The 17194-nt window shown below is 30.9% G+C and overlaps 1 protein-coding gene across 1 annotated transcript in view; it reads right to left on the minus strand.

Moving 5' to 3' along the window:
- LOC141285220 (chloride channel protein 2-like) overlaps positions 1–17194 on the minus strand; it is a 33799-nt gene that overhangs the window by 2783 nt on the left and 13822 nt on the right. The window contains exons 3-19 of the mRNA XM_073818260.1: positions 15322–15453; positions 12955–13083; positions 12741–12874; positions 9689–9766; positions 9534–9612; positions 9268–9393; positions 9033–9117; positions 7459–7560; positions 7271–7355; positions 5642–5797; positions 5327–5396; positions 4664–4774; positions 4344–4557; positions 2244–2377; positions 1628–1752; positions 1377–1479; positions 977–1044 (exon numbers count right to left, since the gene is read on the minus strand). Coding sequence (XP_073674361.1) covers positions 977–1044; positions 1377–1479; positions 1628–1752; positions 2244–2377; positions 4344–4557; positions 4664–4774; positions 5327–5396; positions 5642–5797; positions 7271–7355; positions 7459–7560; positions 9033–9117; positions 9268–9393; positions 9534–9612; positions 9689–9766; positions 12741–12874; positions 12955–13083; positions 15322–15453 — 1931 coding nt within the window. The remainder of the gene's footprint in view (positions 1–976; positions 1045–1376; positions 1480–1627; positions 1753–2243; positions 2378–4343; positions 4558–4663; positions 4775–5326; positions 5397–5641; positions 5798–7270; positions 7356–7458; positions 7561–9032; positions 9118–9267; positions 9394–9533; positions 9613–9688; positions 9767–12740; positions 12875–12954; positions 13084–15321; positions 15454–17194) is intronic.

Below are 17194 nucleotides of genomic sequence, written 5' to 3' on the forward strand. Positions count from 1 at the left end.
TTTTATAGAAGGATTTGTTCATATATCATTCTCGTAATTTAATTATTACAGTTTATCTATTTCCGTCTATAGATTTCAATTACAATACACACCTTTAAAGAGATTTTTTTCCACTTGAGCAGCACTTACATACACCAAAACTAAGGGTTTTATTCCTATCTATATTCTGAAGGTTTTTATAGAAGGATTTGTTCATATATCATTCTCGTAATTTAATTATTACAGTTTATCTATTTCCGTCTATAGATTTCAATTACAATACACACCTTTAAAGAGATTTTTTTCCACTTGAGCAGCACTTACATAAACCAAAACTTAGAGTTTTATTCCTATCTATATTCTGAAGGTTTTTGTAGAAGGGTTTGTTTATATATCATTCTCACTAATTTAAATAATGTTTTATTCTTAAAACATGGTAAATTTGTCTTTTTTTCTGGCTGTTGACTATTTTATGTAGTGATATTATTTTTGCAATGTTGCCAGTTCCAATTTTTCTAGACCCATGACCTTATATACATATATTGAACATAAAAATGGTCTGATTAAGGCAAAAAACATTTACAATTTAATTGTTACTTTTTTAAAATGTAATGATTTTCATAAAAATGATTGCTAGTTTAATTTTTGGCAAACAAAGTACTGCGCAACATAGAAGAAACTGGTGTGATATTCCTTAAAAAATAAAATAATTAACAGTTACAGTTACTTTTACAGACCTATTTTTAATTTATTCATCCAAAATGTGACAAATTCTGTGACATCTCGTGTTATACTTTAAATTCCATTTTTATGACTGACATCTACAAATCTAAGTGCATACTTGCAAGTTTTCCTGAATTTTTACTAAACTAAATTAAAAAGGTGCACACTTACAAAAGTTTACTGTGGTAGATTCTTCAAAAACACCACAGTAAATTTCTAGAGCACATCAGTGTGTGTGTGTGTGTGTGTGTGTGTGTGTGTGTGTGTGTCTTACCTCCATTGCCTCAATGTCAGGACTAGAACAGAAGAACGTCTTAAAGTTGATGCCAGAATCATAAATATCTGAGAGACAGACAAAGTTTTATACATGCAACATATGTATGCATTTGCTATTAAAGAAAGTAAAATACTAAGTAAAGCACTAAACTCAACATCTGACAGTAAGTGTATTGCAGGCATAAATATATCAATAAAAATGAAAAAGTTATTGTATTAAAAAGTAGATTTTCATATTTTATAATAGATATTTCAACAGAGTGTCTGCATTTTTACATGCACACAAAACCAGTCACAGGAATTCTATTAATAATATTTTAAGAAAAGAAATTTATGATGTGAAGGATGTTATGTTTTTTTAAGATCCAAAAAAGTCAATGGGAGGTTCTTGATATTACTTTTAGTCTTTTCTTCAACTTCAGATGGCTTCCTCAGAGAAGATTTTAGAGGTTTGGTGGAGTCCAGATGGGCGGAAGCGGATGCAGACTCTTCTGTGGATGTCTACAACAAACACACACATATAACCATAATCAACAACCATCTTAAAAAACTAGATATCTGTGATGCAAAACAACAGCTGCAGCAATAGAATGCAGTAGAATACAGCAGTACAGTTTTTATGCTAGTAGTTGAATGTTCACCATCTGACCTGAAAGTGAACTTTGTATTTTCCAGGTTTGGTTGTTGCATTTTCCTCTCGCAGGTGCTGCGATCGCCACATTAATAGTGCTAGTAACTGAGTGCGATCAACTGAACCCAGCAAGAGCATTGACTCTGAGAGACACAATAAAATCAGACAGAAAGATCAGTACAACACTGCACGCACATCATATTTATGTCATATTTACATTAAAAATAATAAAACCTGTTGCTAATGACCTTACAAACCTAATTCTCCAGTAATGTAATGTGTATTTGTACATATCTTTCACAATGCACATGATTTCAAAGAAAAAATAATTACATAAAAGTAATTTTAAAAATAAAAACTGTAAAAAGATTAAGTGGATTTAAAAAAAATTATTAAAAAATACTTAGTTACTCTAAAAATAAAAAGCTTATTTGATATTTTATCTCAACGTCAGCATAGTGCATGGTTCACGAATGTTATTTAGGTTATGTGTCTGGACAGTCAATTCAATTTCAATTCATGTTCACATACATTTTTTAATATATATGAGTTAAGTACTTCCATATAATAATTTCACAACCAGCTCCAAAACAACAGTCAGTAAAAAATAAGTGTGTTTTGTGTGTCTTTGTACCGGCAGATTTCACCAATGGCAGTGTTTTCAGTTTTCTTGAGCGTAGGATCTTGATTAAGTCTCTGTAGGTCGAGTTCAGTGTGATATAACAAATTTCTTTTTTCATAAAGTCCTCCACAAAAATATTATACTTCCTACAGAAAGAGAAAGAGGTAACTGTTAAAAACTGATGGACAACAGAGAAATACGTTACAATTTTAGACTATTCTTATTTTATTGCACTTTATCTTATTTGCGCCATTACAATCAACATATCTTTAAAGAGATTGTTCTCCACTTGAGCAGCACTTACATAAACCAAAACTTTGAGTTTTATTCCCATCTATATTCTGAAGGTTTTTGTAGAGGGGTTTGTTCATATATCATTCACATTATTTTATTATTAAAATTTTCTATTTCCGTCTATAGATTTCAATTACAATACATAGCTTTAAAGAGATTTTTCTCCACTTGAGCCGCACTTACATACACCAAAACTTTAAGTTTTATTCCTATCTATATTCTGAAGGTATTTATAGAGAGGTGTTTGTTCATATATCATTCACGTAATTTTCTTATTACAATTTATCTATTTTCGTCTATAGATTTCAATTACAACGAATACCTTTAAAAAAAAATTCCACTTGAGCAGCACTTACATAAATCAAAACTTAGGGTTTTATTCCCATCTATATTCTGAAGGTTTTTATAGAGGTGTTTGTTCATATATCATTCACATAATTTTATTATTACAATTTATCTATTTCCGTCTATAGATTTCAATTTCAATATATAGCTTTAAAGAGATTTTTCTCCACTTGAGCAGCACTTACATACACCAGACTTAGCAGTTTTACTCTTATCTATATTCAGAATGTTTTTGTAGAAGGGTTTGTTCATATACCATTCACATTGATTTATATATCGTTTTATTTCTAAAACATGGTAAAATTGTGTTTTTTTTCTGGCTGTTGACTGTATTTGTGCAGTGGTAAAAAGAGAAATCAAAAATCCCCAGAGTAACAAACCTTTAACTCTAATATGTTAACAAAATCAAACAAAAAGTTTGAACCTGGCTTTATCTAATGTTCAGATTTATTCGCTAGAAATCTGCGCAAATTATTGCAAATTTAATTATAGAAGGCCTCACTTATGTATTTAAACATAACATTTTAGAAAAATTTTAATGCATAAATGTTTGCAGTTCATAATGTAATCAATCAACTGGTGATGTGTTTATATTCTTTCAATTTGACAAAATTTAACTGCTCTTAACTTTTTGTCAAACTTTTTGTTATGTACTGCTAATGTGCATGGCGCAATGCACTACCGTTCAAAAGTTTGGGGTCAGTAAGACTTGTAATAGTCTTTAATCTTTAGTCTTTAGTCTTTAAGTCTCTAATGCTCATCAAGGCTGCATTTATTTGATTAAAAATACTGAAAAAAACAGTAATATTGCAAAATGTTTTTACAATATAAAATGTTTTTTATTTGAACATACTTTAAAATAGAATTTATTCCTGTGATGAAAAGCTGAATTTTCATCAGCTGTTACTCCAGTCTTAAGTGTCACATGATCCTTCAGAAATCATTCTAATATGTTGATTTATTATTAGAATGATCAATGTTGGATAATATCAACAGTTGTGCTGACAAATATTTTTTTCCCCCAGGATTCTTTCATGAATAACAAGTTTAAAAAGTACAGTGTTTATTCAAAATATAATTTTTTTTACAACAATGTAAATTATTTATTATTAACTTTTAATAAACTTTTAATTATTAACTTAATACATCCTTGGTGAATAAAAGTATTAATTTCTTAAAAAAAAAAGAAACAATAAAAATGTACTGACGCTAAACTTTTGAACGGTAGTGTATGTATGTTAATGTGTTAAACCTGAGAATTCTGAATGAACTGCAATCAAATGTACTAATGTATTTCGCACAAAAACCTGATATTTTTTCTACTTGTAGTATTATGTACACTTTAAAAACATGACATTCTACACTAACCGAAGTGTTTACAAAACCTCTGAATATAAGAAAAATAAAAGTTTTGGTGGTGCACAGGATGTGAAATAGAAAGAAGAGATAAAATGTACAGATGAAAAGACTTACTCCGGGTGGCCCCAACTGAGCATGGGCAGGTAAGGCAGTTTTTTTATGCGGATAACCATGTCATAAATGGACGGCTGAATACTCTGAGAAACCATGTTGGCGATAATCACAGATATCAGGATAGGCAGACTGTAACTGATATGTCCCGTCAACTCCATCATGATCACGGCGGTCGAAACCGTGTGTGTGACTCCTGCCGTTAACGCTGCCGCTCCTAACACAACAGAGAGTTACTGTTCATAACTAAATCAGTGCTTAATTTTGACCAATTAATGAGATGTAAAGGATTTGTGCATGTCTGTTAGTGTCTAGTTTCTCACCTATGACAGCATACGCTCCAGGCACTATGTGGTATATGTGCCCATCTATGTTAAACCCATCTGGTAACAATGTGGCCAAACCTTCACCCACCAAACGGCCAAACGCAGCACCTAAATATCAAAGGATACAAAGTTTCAAAAATCCAAATTTTATGTCTTAAAAAAAGGACTCTTGTGCTCATAGAGGCTTTATTTAGTTTATAATAATTACAGTAAAAACAGTAATATGGTGAAAAAATATTACAATTTAAAACAGTTGTTTTCTTTGTGGCTATATTGTAAAATTTAATTATAATTTCTGCAATGAAAGCTGAAATTTCAGCATCATTATTCCAGTGTTCCTTCAGAAATCATATGCTGATTAGTTTCTCAAGAAACATTTCTGAGTATAATCAATCTCAAAAACAGTTGTGCTGCTCAGTATTTTTCTAAAATATTGCTCTGAATGTAATTCCAATTATATCATTCTTTTCTTTTGTTATAGTTATAGCTGTGGTGTGGACTTCCCTATATAGAGTTAGAGTTTTGTTTTAAACTTTATGGTTTTGGTTACTGTTATAGTTATCATCCTTGGTGTGAACAGGCCTTAAAAATGTGGAAAGGCTTCAAAAAATAAATACAATTTTTTAATATTATATTTAGATAAATCACACAAGCACATACCAATGACGAAAATGGGAACGAAGGAACCACATGGTATAGGAAGGGTTATGGAAATAGCAGACATCCAGAACTACATGACAAACGATAATAATGTTCATTAAAACACAACACACACATTCATACATAAACACACACACACAAATGCATACAGTAGCCTACATGCATGGAGCATCAAAAAACAAGTCAGACATTCACAAATATATTGTTTATATTAAAACAGAAAAATAGTAATAGTGAAATGTTAAAGATTAATTTTAAAGCAACCAGATTTCTGAACAATGAAAAAGGTATTTACTCAATACTGTGTTTATTTACCTTCATGATGACAAAGGCGGCGAGGATGATGAAGACATTAGCCTGCGGATGTTTCCAGGCGGCTAAGTGATCCTTTTCATCGAAGTCTGCTACGATGCCATGATTTGACCAGGTGCGATGGTCAAAAAATGAAATCAAGGAATCCCTTTGTGTAAGCTATAAATGGTGTCAAATGATGGAAATGATATCAAAGACAGGAAATGGTTCTAAATAAACCAAAAACGTTACTACTCTAGACATATATGTGACCCTGGACCACAAAATCACTCAGGAGGTTAAATTTTACAAAACTGAGATGTAAGCTTTCTATTGATATATGGTTTGTTAGGATAGGACCATATTTGGTCGAGATACATCTATTTGAAAATCTGGAATCTGAGGGTGCAAAAAAATCAAAATATTGAGAAAATCACCTTTAAAGTTGTCCAAATTAAGTTCTTAACAATGCATATTACTAATCAAAAATTACATTTTGATATATTTACAGTAGGAATTTTACAAAAAATTCTTCATGGAACATGATCTTTACTTCATTTCCTAATGATTTTTGGCATAAAAGAAAATGCAATAATTTTGACCCATACAATGTATTTTTGGCTATTGCTACAAATATACCCCGGCGACTTAAGACTGGTTTTGTGGTCCACTGTCACATATTTAAAGGAATAGTTCACCCAAAATTGAAAGTAATATGAAGATCTGAGATTAGGATGAGTTTGTTTATTCATCAGATTTGGAGAAATGTGTCATTCCATCACTTGCTCACCAATGGATCCTCTGGAGTGAATGGGTGCCGTCAGAATGAGAATCCAAACAAGCTGATAAAAACATCACAGGCAATCCTTTACATCTTTAAAAGCTCAAATCCAGCCACATATTTGTTTAGAGCTGTTTTTAGACTGTTTTGTCTTATAAACGGAGCTTCATCTGTGCAGATTTCTCCCCTAATTCAGACCAGACCACTTTTTCACTGGAGGAAGTGTTATTATCGATTCTGGACTTGATTATCAAATCGATTATTTTAGTTAAAATGTCTTAATGATGGATTTGTTTCAGCTTTTGTCTTCTCAAGATGTGGATTATTGTGATGTTTTTATCAGCTGTTTGGACTCTCATTCTGACGGCACCCATTCACTCCAGAGGATGTATTGGTGAGACAGTAATGGATTGACATAATTCTCCAAATCTGATGAAGAAACAAACTCATTTCCATCTCGGATGGCCTGAAGGTGAGCATGTTTTAATTTTTGGGTGAACTATTCCTTAAGAAATACTTTGGCTTTCATGTTTCATTTAACTGCTAATTGTGCATAAACACTGTAATTAGATAAAACAAGTTTATTGTCGTGTATGACTGCATGTGCTGCTAATGAAGCATCTTATTGCCTAATTTTGAGACTCTGATTCATTAAAGAGAACAAGAGTGAGTGTATAAAAGAGAGAGAGAGAGAGAGATATGAGTGAGTGTCGTTAAAATTGATTAATAGACACTTCAATGTTTCTCCCAGCTGTCTCATTAAGATTATTAACTGGATGGATTTAACAGCCTGAGGAACAAACACATGTTGTGTAGAGTGTGTGAGAGTATGTGTGCGAGTGTGTGTGTGTGTGTGTGTGTGTGTGTGTTACCCGTCCAGCCATGAACTGCCCAAAGCCCGGAGGAAAAGTGAGCGTTGAAATCAGCACAGAGACCAAAGCGGAATATAAGAAACAACTAGACAAAAAATACATGGTTTTAGAGTATATACAGCAAATTCTGTTATTATTTAATATTATTTTTTCCTCTTATTATTAGTTCTGCCTTATGAATCACTTACTTCTTCATGAGGAAGCTGTTCGTGGCTTTCTGCCTCTTCACAAACATAGAAATCTTGCCATACAAATACACAAAGAAGGCCCCACCAAAGCCACATACGATCCTGCAGAGAGAAAACCTTTGTGCGTTACAGCGATTTTACCACAGTGACTATTCGATTTTCAAAAGTCAAAAATATTCGACTACTCAAATTTTAGATTTTGCTAAAAATTTATTCTGAAGAAATATAGACATGTATAGTGATGAAAGCCAAAATATTAAATGTCATGGATGAATATTTACTGAGTAATCCACTATTTTGTCAAGAGTCAAGTTACAGGGGGGTAAAAATAACTTTAGAAAGATGGCAATGTCATAATATTATTTTTACACAGAGATTGGTAGATATATTAGTAAAATCGGTTGACTTTAGCAATGTTTGTTGCATTATGTGCCAATGGTGACCATTCAAAAATGAGGAAGAACAAATAAAGTTGAAACTTCTTTCTGCCATTTCAAACGGGTATGTTCTATGTAGTTGTTTTGATAGAGGGAAACAATTCTAATTTCAACATAATTTCTTCTTCTGACATTGTTCTTTAAAAAATAATAAGTATCAGCTGTAAACAAAGTGGCCAACATTTGGTTTTTAACCACTGAAAAAGGGTAATATTCAACAACCTCATTGAGATCCACATATCTCTAGGACTGAATGACGCAGGGCCTTGAAAGATTCCAAAAGAAAAGTTTAACAACTAGAATCTAAAATCATATTGTGATATCTTTAAGACTTCTTGAGTTATTGGAATGCAAACTTTGGAAAAAATAATTTTTATGGCACTCATAAACAGGTATGTTCGATGCAGTTGCCTTGACTGAATGAAACAAAATACATATTCAACATTATTAGTTTTTCAGACATTTCTTTTTAAAAAAAAAGAAGTCCACATTTGGTTTTTGACCACTGAAAATGTCCACATTTTAAGGATTTACTCCTAGAGCCACTTTGAAATTCAATATCCAATATCTCTTAAACCAAATCATATAGGGCATTAAAAATGAACATGGCAAAAGCAAAGTTTGTTAAGTCCCAATATCTAAAAGGGCATTAAGATATATTTCATACTTCTTGAGTTACCAGCATGCAAACTTTGGAGAGAAACTTGAAAAGTGCTCTTTCCCCATTTTTGAATGGTCACCATTGGCAAATAACGCAACAAAGATTGCTAAAGTCAACAGATTTTACTAATATATCTACCAATCTCTGTGTAAAAATAACATTATGATCCTGCCATCTTTCTAAAGTCATTTTTACCCCCCTGTAACTTGACTCTGAATCGCAGGTGAAAACTGCCATTTCGACCTCCCTCTACAAAATAGTGGCTTACTCAGTAAATATTCATCCATGACATTTAATATTTAGGCTTTCACCACTATACATATCTAACTTTCTTCAGAATAAATATTAGCAAAATCAACAATTTTTAAAAAATTTGGTTGATTTGACACAGAATGACACATTTACTAAAAAGTGCGAATGAAAAAAAAAAAAAAAAAGAGTTATTATCGTGAATAATTATAAATAACACTACTGACCCCATCACAGCAAAGATTGGAAGCTCCCGCAGGTCAAAAGGAAACTCCAGCCTGTATTTCGTTGGATAAATCGGCATAAGCGTTTCTAAAAAAAGAGAGAATAACTCAAATCACCAATGGATGTGCATTTCATATAAGTACAAACTACTAAGAGCCCTTGCTGGTGTTAAAAATGCTGTGACACAGAGTCCGTTGTGGTTTATGGCTTTATCAATATACATAAACAAAAACACACCCTCCTCTCTGTTCCACACCGGAAGAAGTCTAAAAATGAGGGCCCCAAACGTAGCAGACAGAAATCCACGCCAGTAGTTTCGTGCGAGGAAAAACATAGATGTGACCTCCAAGCCGTATAACGCACCTGAAACACATACAAAATGAACTTTTAAGCACTCTCACAGAATCTGGGATATAAAACGTGTCAGTTTTTTTTAGAATAACTTAAATCATGTTTTAATGTTCTTCCATAGACATTTTCACAAATACAAGCCTGTTTCTCACCTCCAATAGGAGCAGCGAAGCAGCATCCGATTCCCACAGCACATCCCACCATCAGCATCTCCTTGTTTCTGGCCTCATTCTGTTCAACACACACAAGAACTAAATACACCACAAATATACTGCAGTGAATGCATTAAAATAAAGTTTTCAAATACCTTATAAATGTTACTGAAGCGGGCCATGAATTTGCAGAGAAGACTGGCACACATTGCACCGATGTGCACGAATGGACCCTACAGAAAACACACATACCGCTTGGGATAAAACTACATTACAACTTCACAGCGATGCTACAGAAGACAGGATCATCCAAATATTAAGCACACCCCATGAAATTCCCACATGCGTCATAAACACAGCAGGTTTGAACAAGATTCGCACATTTATGCATTTACTTTAATCCAAAGCCACATGCATTGTATTTAAAGTAAGCCTTTCTATCAGTTTCAGGGTTCATACAAGAAATTTAAGGCCAGGAAAACCCTTGAAAATAGCAATATTCTTGCAAGAGGTACTTGAAAAGTGCTTGAATTGTTGAAAGACAATGTATCTATGAAATTTAATGTAATTTTTTTTTTCAATAAGCACATATCTATTTTGCGTTGCAAAATAATTATTTGTTTCGCTCCAAATGGATCATTTTAAATATTTGATTTAACAAATCATTTGATTTAGATCGGGACTTCGAAGTGGGTTACAGAATCATTTGATTTAGATGGAAATTTTGCGGATTAAGAATTCAATTGATTCATATCGGGACTTAAGATCGGGATTTCAAATTGCGTATTGCTAATCATTTGATTCATATATTGATTTGGATCAGCACTTTGGAGCAGGCTCGTGAATCACTTGATTCAGATCGGGACTATCGCGAATCACGAATCATTTGATTCAGATCGGGACTATCACAGATTGCGAATCATTTGATTTAGATCAGAACTGTGGAGCGGGCTTGTGAATCATTTGATTCAGATTGGGACTATCACGAATCTTTTGATCGGGACTATCACGAATTTTTTGACCGGGACTTTCGCGAATCACGAATCATTTGATCGAGATTTCAAATCGTGGATCTCAAATCATTTGGTTTAGATCATTACTCTGGAGTGGGCTCATGAATTATTTGATTCAGATCAGGACTATCGCAAATCATTTGATACAGATCGGGACTTTGGAGCAGGTTCGAGAATCATTTGATTCAGATCAGGACTTTGGAGCGTGTTCGAGATTTATGTGATTTAGATCAGGACTATTACGAATTGCAAATCATTTGATTCAGATTGGGACTTTTGGGAATCTCGATTCATTTGATTCAGATCAGGACTTTTGGGAATCACAAATCATTTGATTCAGATCAGGACTTTTGGGAATCTCGAATCATTTGATTCAGATCAGGACTTTTGGGAATCTCGAATCATTTGATTCAGATCAGGACTTTTGGGAATCACGAATCATTTGATTCAGATCAGGTCTTTTGGGAATCTCGATTCATTTGATTCAGATCAGGACTTTTGGGAATCGCAAATCATTTGATTCAGATCAGGGGTTTTTTAAATTGCGAATCATTTGATTCAGATCAGGACTTTTGGGAATCGCAAATCATTTGATTCAGATCGGGACTTTTGGGAATCGCAAATCATTTGATTCAGATCAGGACTTTTGGGAATCTCGATTCATTTGATTCAGATCAGGACTTTTGGGAATCGCAAATAATTTGATTCAGATCAGGTCTTTTGGGAATCTCGATTCATTTGATTCAGATCAGGACTTTTGGGAATCGCAAATAATTTGATTCAGATCAGGGGTTTTTTAAATTGCGAATCATTTGATTCAGATCAGGACTTTTGGGAATCACGAATCATTTGATTCAGATCAGGTCTTTTGGGAATCACGAATCATTTGATTCAGATCGGGACTTTTGGGAATCGCAAATCATTTGATTCAGATCAGGACTTTTGGGAATCACGAATCATTTGATTCAGATCGGGACTTTTGGGAATCACGAATCATTTGATTCAGATCGGGACTTTTGGGAATCGCAAATCATTTGATTCAGATCAGGACTTTTGGGAATCTCGATTCATTTGATTCAGATCAGGACTTTTGGGAATCGCGAATCATTTGATTCAGATCAGGACTTTTGGGAATCGCGAATCATTTGATTCAGATCAGGACTTTTGGGAATCGCGAATCATTTGATTCAGATCAGGACTTTGGAGCAGGTTCAAGAATCATTTCGTAAGTGAATGATTCACAATCCTCGTTCTGATTCCTTATCTGAAATGATGGTTCGCAAATCATTATTTAGAGCGGGACTCTATATATAGATGCCGTTTTCTAAGGATTAAACTTTAAATAGTTTGCATGTACTTGTCTGCATCAACTTTGAGTAAGGAAAAGAGAGGTTAGGCCCAGATTTAGTTTATGTAGGCTATGTGAAATTTAGCTAGCAGGAAACAAATCAAGTAAGTTATGTTTTCCTATATTCTCTTTTAAGTAGTCAAACAAAACAGAAAGAAAAGTCACTTAAAAAACTATAGTTTCTAAAGTCGGACATCGCTTGTCATAATTTTCAAGGGTGTATAATTTAATAGAGATGCTATGACATGTCCTACCAATATCCAGACACTACTAAATTGTTTTACTAGTATTTTTTTTTTTTTTTTTTTTAGAATTTGAAAGATTTTGTTTGATAAGTAAGATCTCTGTCTGAAGTCCTCGAAAATCTAAAAAGTAGTGCTTTCATACAAGATTCATACAAGAAATTTAAGGCCTGGAAAACCCTTGAAAATAGCAATATACTTGCAAGAGGTACTTGAAAAGTGCTTGAATTGTTGAAAGACAATGTATCTATGAAATTTAATGTAATTTTTTTTTCCAATAAGCACATATCTATTTTGCGTTGCAAAATAATTATTTGTTTCGCTATTTGAAGTCCTCGAAAATCTAAAAAGTAGTGCTGGAATTTCATTTTACAGTCTCTGTACAAACCCTGCATTTCATGCAAACACAGGGAGTAAAAATGTTACCAGAGTAAAACTGGAGAACTTATTGTTATATATAGCATATATATATATATATATATATATATATATATATATATATATATATATATATATATATGCACATTTGAAACTCCAGAGGGCGTACTCTTCACATTAAGAACACTGAACTGCAATTATTTCCCTTTTATGTGTGTGTGTTTACCTCCTTGCCCACAGGTAATTCACTCCCAAGCACACAGGTCAGACTGATAACTTTGGACACTAATGTTTTAAAGGTGAGATATTCGTGCAGGATCACTTCTCGGAGACACGTCTTTGTTTCAGGAATCCCAGACCCTGAACCACACACAAACACTAATGAGTTACTGGATGAAGAATCATAGAAAGAGTTCAAAGAGTTCATGTGTGCATCTCACCAGCAGCCTGAGCTGATACGATGTTCACGAATCCTGCCGCGAAACACATTAGAAACATTGAATAAAGGATCCATGCCACATACTGCAGCAAAACATGACTGTCCGCAAGATGGTAGATCCACCTGTGTGCTGTAGAGAGAGAGAAAAAAAAGACTTTGATTATAAGACAGTCTTACATAATAAAAAAGAATTAGAAGTCAGTTTTACAGAAATAAAAAACTAAAAATGTGGGTTTTTCCAAATTTCAAAAATATGCCTTAATGTCATAATGAAATTTGATGGCTCTTTAAAAACTATCATTATCTAATTCTATAATGATTTGTTTTCTTCTGGGGTGAATAAATAAATAAACTTACTTGAAACAAAGAGGTTGAACTGTTTACATTAACAACACTAAACTAAAGATTATAATATAATTTTATATCATTTTTTTTAAAAATAATTTAAATAAAAAAAAAATTAAAATAAATAAATAAAAAATTATTTTTTTTTTTAGAATTTTAATATTATAAACTAATTTTTATATACTTTATATACTTTATATACTTATTTTGTTTCCTCTGGGGTACATTAATGAATTAATAAATAAATAAACTTGCTCACTTGAAACAGAGGTTGAACTGTTGACAATACTTTTTAAAAATAATTTGTCATTTTATAAACTTTTTTTATTTTATAGAATTTAAATTTTTTAATTATTCCATTATTTTAATTTAATTATTTTAAATAAGTAGTTATTTTATAAACGTTTTTATTAATTTTATAGAATTTTTATTATTTTATATATAATTTTAATTAGAATACTAATATTAGAAACTATCATTATCTAATTCTATAATTATTTGTTTTCTTCTGGGGTGAATAAATAAATAAACTTACTTGAAACAAAGAGGTTGAACTGTTTACATTAACAACACTAAACTAAAGATTATAATATAATTTTATATCATTTTTTAAAAATAATTTAAATAAAAAAAATTATTTTATAGAATTTTTATTATTTTTAAAACATTTTTTTTTTTTTAGAATTTTAATATTATAAACTAATTTTTATCTGATTATTTAATTAATTATATACTTATTTTGTTTCCTCTGGGGTACATTAATGAATTAATAAATAAATAAACTTGCTCACTTGAAACAGAGGTTGAACTGTTGACAATACTTTTAAAAAATAATTTGTCATTTTATAAACTTTTTTTATTTTATAGAATTTAAATTTTTTAATTATTCCATTATTTTAATTTAATTATTTTAAATAAGTAGTTATTTTATAAACGTTTTTATTAATTTTATAGAATTTGTATTATTTTATATATAATTTTTATTAGAATACTAATATTAGAAACTATCATTATCTAATTCTATAATTATTTGTTTTCTTCTGGGGTGAATAAATAAATAAACTTACTTGAAACAAAGAGGTTGAACTGTTTACATTAACAACACTAAACTAAAGATTATAATATAATTTTATATCATTTTTTAAAAATAATTTAAATAAAAAAAAAATATTTTATAGAATTTTTATTATTTTTAAAACATTTTTTTTTTTTAGAATTTTAATATTATAAACTAATTTTTATCTGATTATTTAATTAATTATATACTTATTTCGTTTCCTCTGGGGTACATTAATGAATTAACAAATAAATAAACTTGCTCACTTGAAACAGAGGTTGAACTGTTGACAATACTTTTAAAAAATAATTTGTCATTTTATAAACTTTTTTTATTTTATAGAATTTAAATTTTTTAATTATTCCATTATTTTAATTTAATTATTTTAAATAAGTAGTTATTTTATAAACGTTTTTATTAATTTTATAGAATTTTTATTATTTTATATATAATTTTAATTAGAATACTAATATTAGAAACTATCATTATCTGATTATATCTGATTATCTAATTAATTATATAATTATTTATTTCCTATGGGGTAAATAAATTAATAAATAAATAGATAAATAAATAAACTTACTTGAAACAGAGAGGTTGAACTGTTTACATTAACAACACTAAACTAAAGAAATATATTTTAATGAATTACTTTGATTAGAATAAACTTTTCTATAATTTAATAAATGTGAATGGTTTCATTAAATTCCAGAAATATGTTTAATGTTTTAATGAATTCTGAATGGTCCTAAAATATCATTATGTGAATTTTTTTCTAAAAAAAAATAAAAATAAAATAAATAAATAAAATAAATAAGTTCCAATAACAACCAAAAACTGTTGCCACAAAGAACTGTTTATTCTCTAGTGCTATAGAAAACCACATAAACCTGTAATAAAAAAACAAAAACATTTTAACAATTTTTAAATCTAATCTTGTAGGTTTATTTCCGAACACACACTTACTGTCTGTGAAGAGGACGACGATGATATCCATGACAAAGCTGATCACTGCCATGATGAACCCCAGGAGCATGAGGAAGATCCAATCCGCTCCGATTAAAGTCACAAAGAGCCGGTGAAAGTGTGAAGCCCAGGCTACAAAGAGAGACAGAGAAAGACTACATTACCCATGATGCATCAGGACAAACCTGGCACTATTACCCACAATGCTCCAGTAGAGGGTGCACTGCTCAAACTGAACTGACCAATATTTTTAGTTAAATAAAAAAGAATAATTTATAATTTTTTATAATTATTCTTTTTTAAACATTTTAATGAATTCATTCAGGTTTTCAGAAAAAAATAACATTAGCCAATTTTATAAAGTGTTTCTCAAACTTTACACTTGAGACTAAACTGGGCTAAAAGGATAAAAGGAAGTGAGATTTTCTGCTTTTTGAAACATTGTGGCAATGTTGTAAAAACGTTGCTATAAGGTTGTAGGCCTGCTTTTGTGGATTCACTCACCTCCAAACTTCTGAGGAATACTGAGACGGGAAAAAGATCTTCGTTGGTGACCATTCTGACGGGCTGAATATTTTGTGTGAATGCCTTTTTCCTTCAAAAGAGACAGATATTGATAGGCTATACAAAAATATATAAACTATACCAAATAATGTCTGATAGTTTTAGTTTACTTTTTAGTAACTACAGTTGTTACTGCAGTAAAACCATAATAATTTGTCATTTTGTTTAGTATTTTTTAGTTTAACCTCTGACTCACACCAAATTAAAACCTGTGGTAATAAATAATACTAGTTTTTTCGTTAAAACTGTGGATGTTTTGTCAGATTTACCTCACTTCTGTGGTGAATTCTGTTCCCATACTAAAACCTAAAAACTCTTTGAAACACTTTTTTTTTTTTGTTTACCACGTTTCAGAAATTATTTCCAGAGTTACGTTACGTACGTTCGTACGCGCTTGACGCTAGCGCGCGTTCTGATTCCAAAGCGCGTTCTCGTCATCGCGCCTTTTCAGAGGAAAGTCTGTGAGGAGACTAAAGTAAGTTAATATATATTTGTTGTTTCAAATCGAATTAATCTTTAATATCGATGCATTCGACTAAAATTATTAAATACACGACAGTGCTAAACGATATGACGATATATTGCAGGGATATATTATCGATATATTATGTCGCGGGAATGTAGGCCTACAAATATTTACGCAGCTTTCAGATAGCAGAATTTATTGATTGTTTAATATTTACTGACGTGTTAAAACATCAAAAATAAGGTTGAATTGAAATAAAAACAGTTGGTGTTTGATATTAACTTATTTAAGGTAGAATAAACCGCGAAAACACTCGCTAAAGTTAGGACTATGCTTTATTTATACTTTATTCAATTTCTTACTACTTTAAGCACTGCTTATTTCATGTGTATATGTTTCTATTATATATATATATATATATATATATATATATATATATATATATATATATATATATATATATATATATTATTGGTTAGCCTGCTAGTAATCGTTTTTGCTGTAGTATTGAAATTAGTGGAACTGTGACATTTTAATGCTATCGAAACTGTTGGTATAATAACAACCTTATTTACACAAAAAATATTGTGATACTATTATAAAACTGCTTATTTTGTAATATAATATTTTGGTCATGACACCACCCCTAATATGTAAAACTGAGTGTTTGTTTTGGCAATTAAGAATGCTATTAAAAGAAGTAATTAATACAGTCAATAATGAGTTTGCTCTCATATAACATGTTTATGTTTGGTATTATTATGATTTATGGTTTGATATAAATACAGTATTCATAGTCTGTATGTATTTATAAAAAAAACAAAACAAAACAATATTATATTG

The sequence above is a fragment of the Garra rufa genome, chromosome 14, assembly GCF_049309525.1.
Source record: "Garra rufa chromosome 14, GarRuf1.0, whole genome shotgun sequence".
Lineage (NCBI taxonomy): Eukaryota > Metazoa > Chordata > Actinopteri > Cypriniformes > Cyprinidae > Garra > Garra rufa.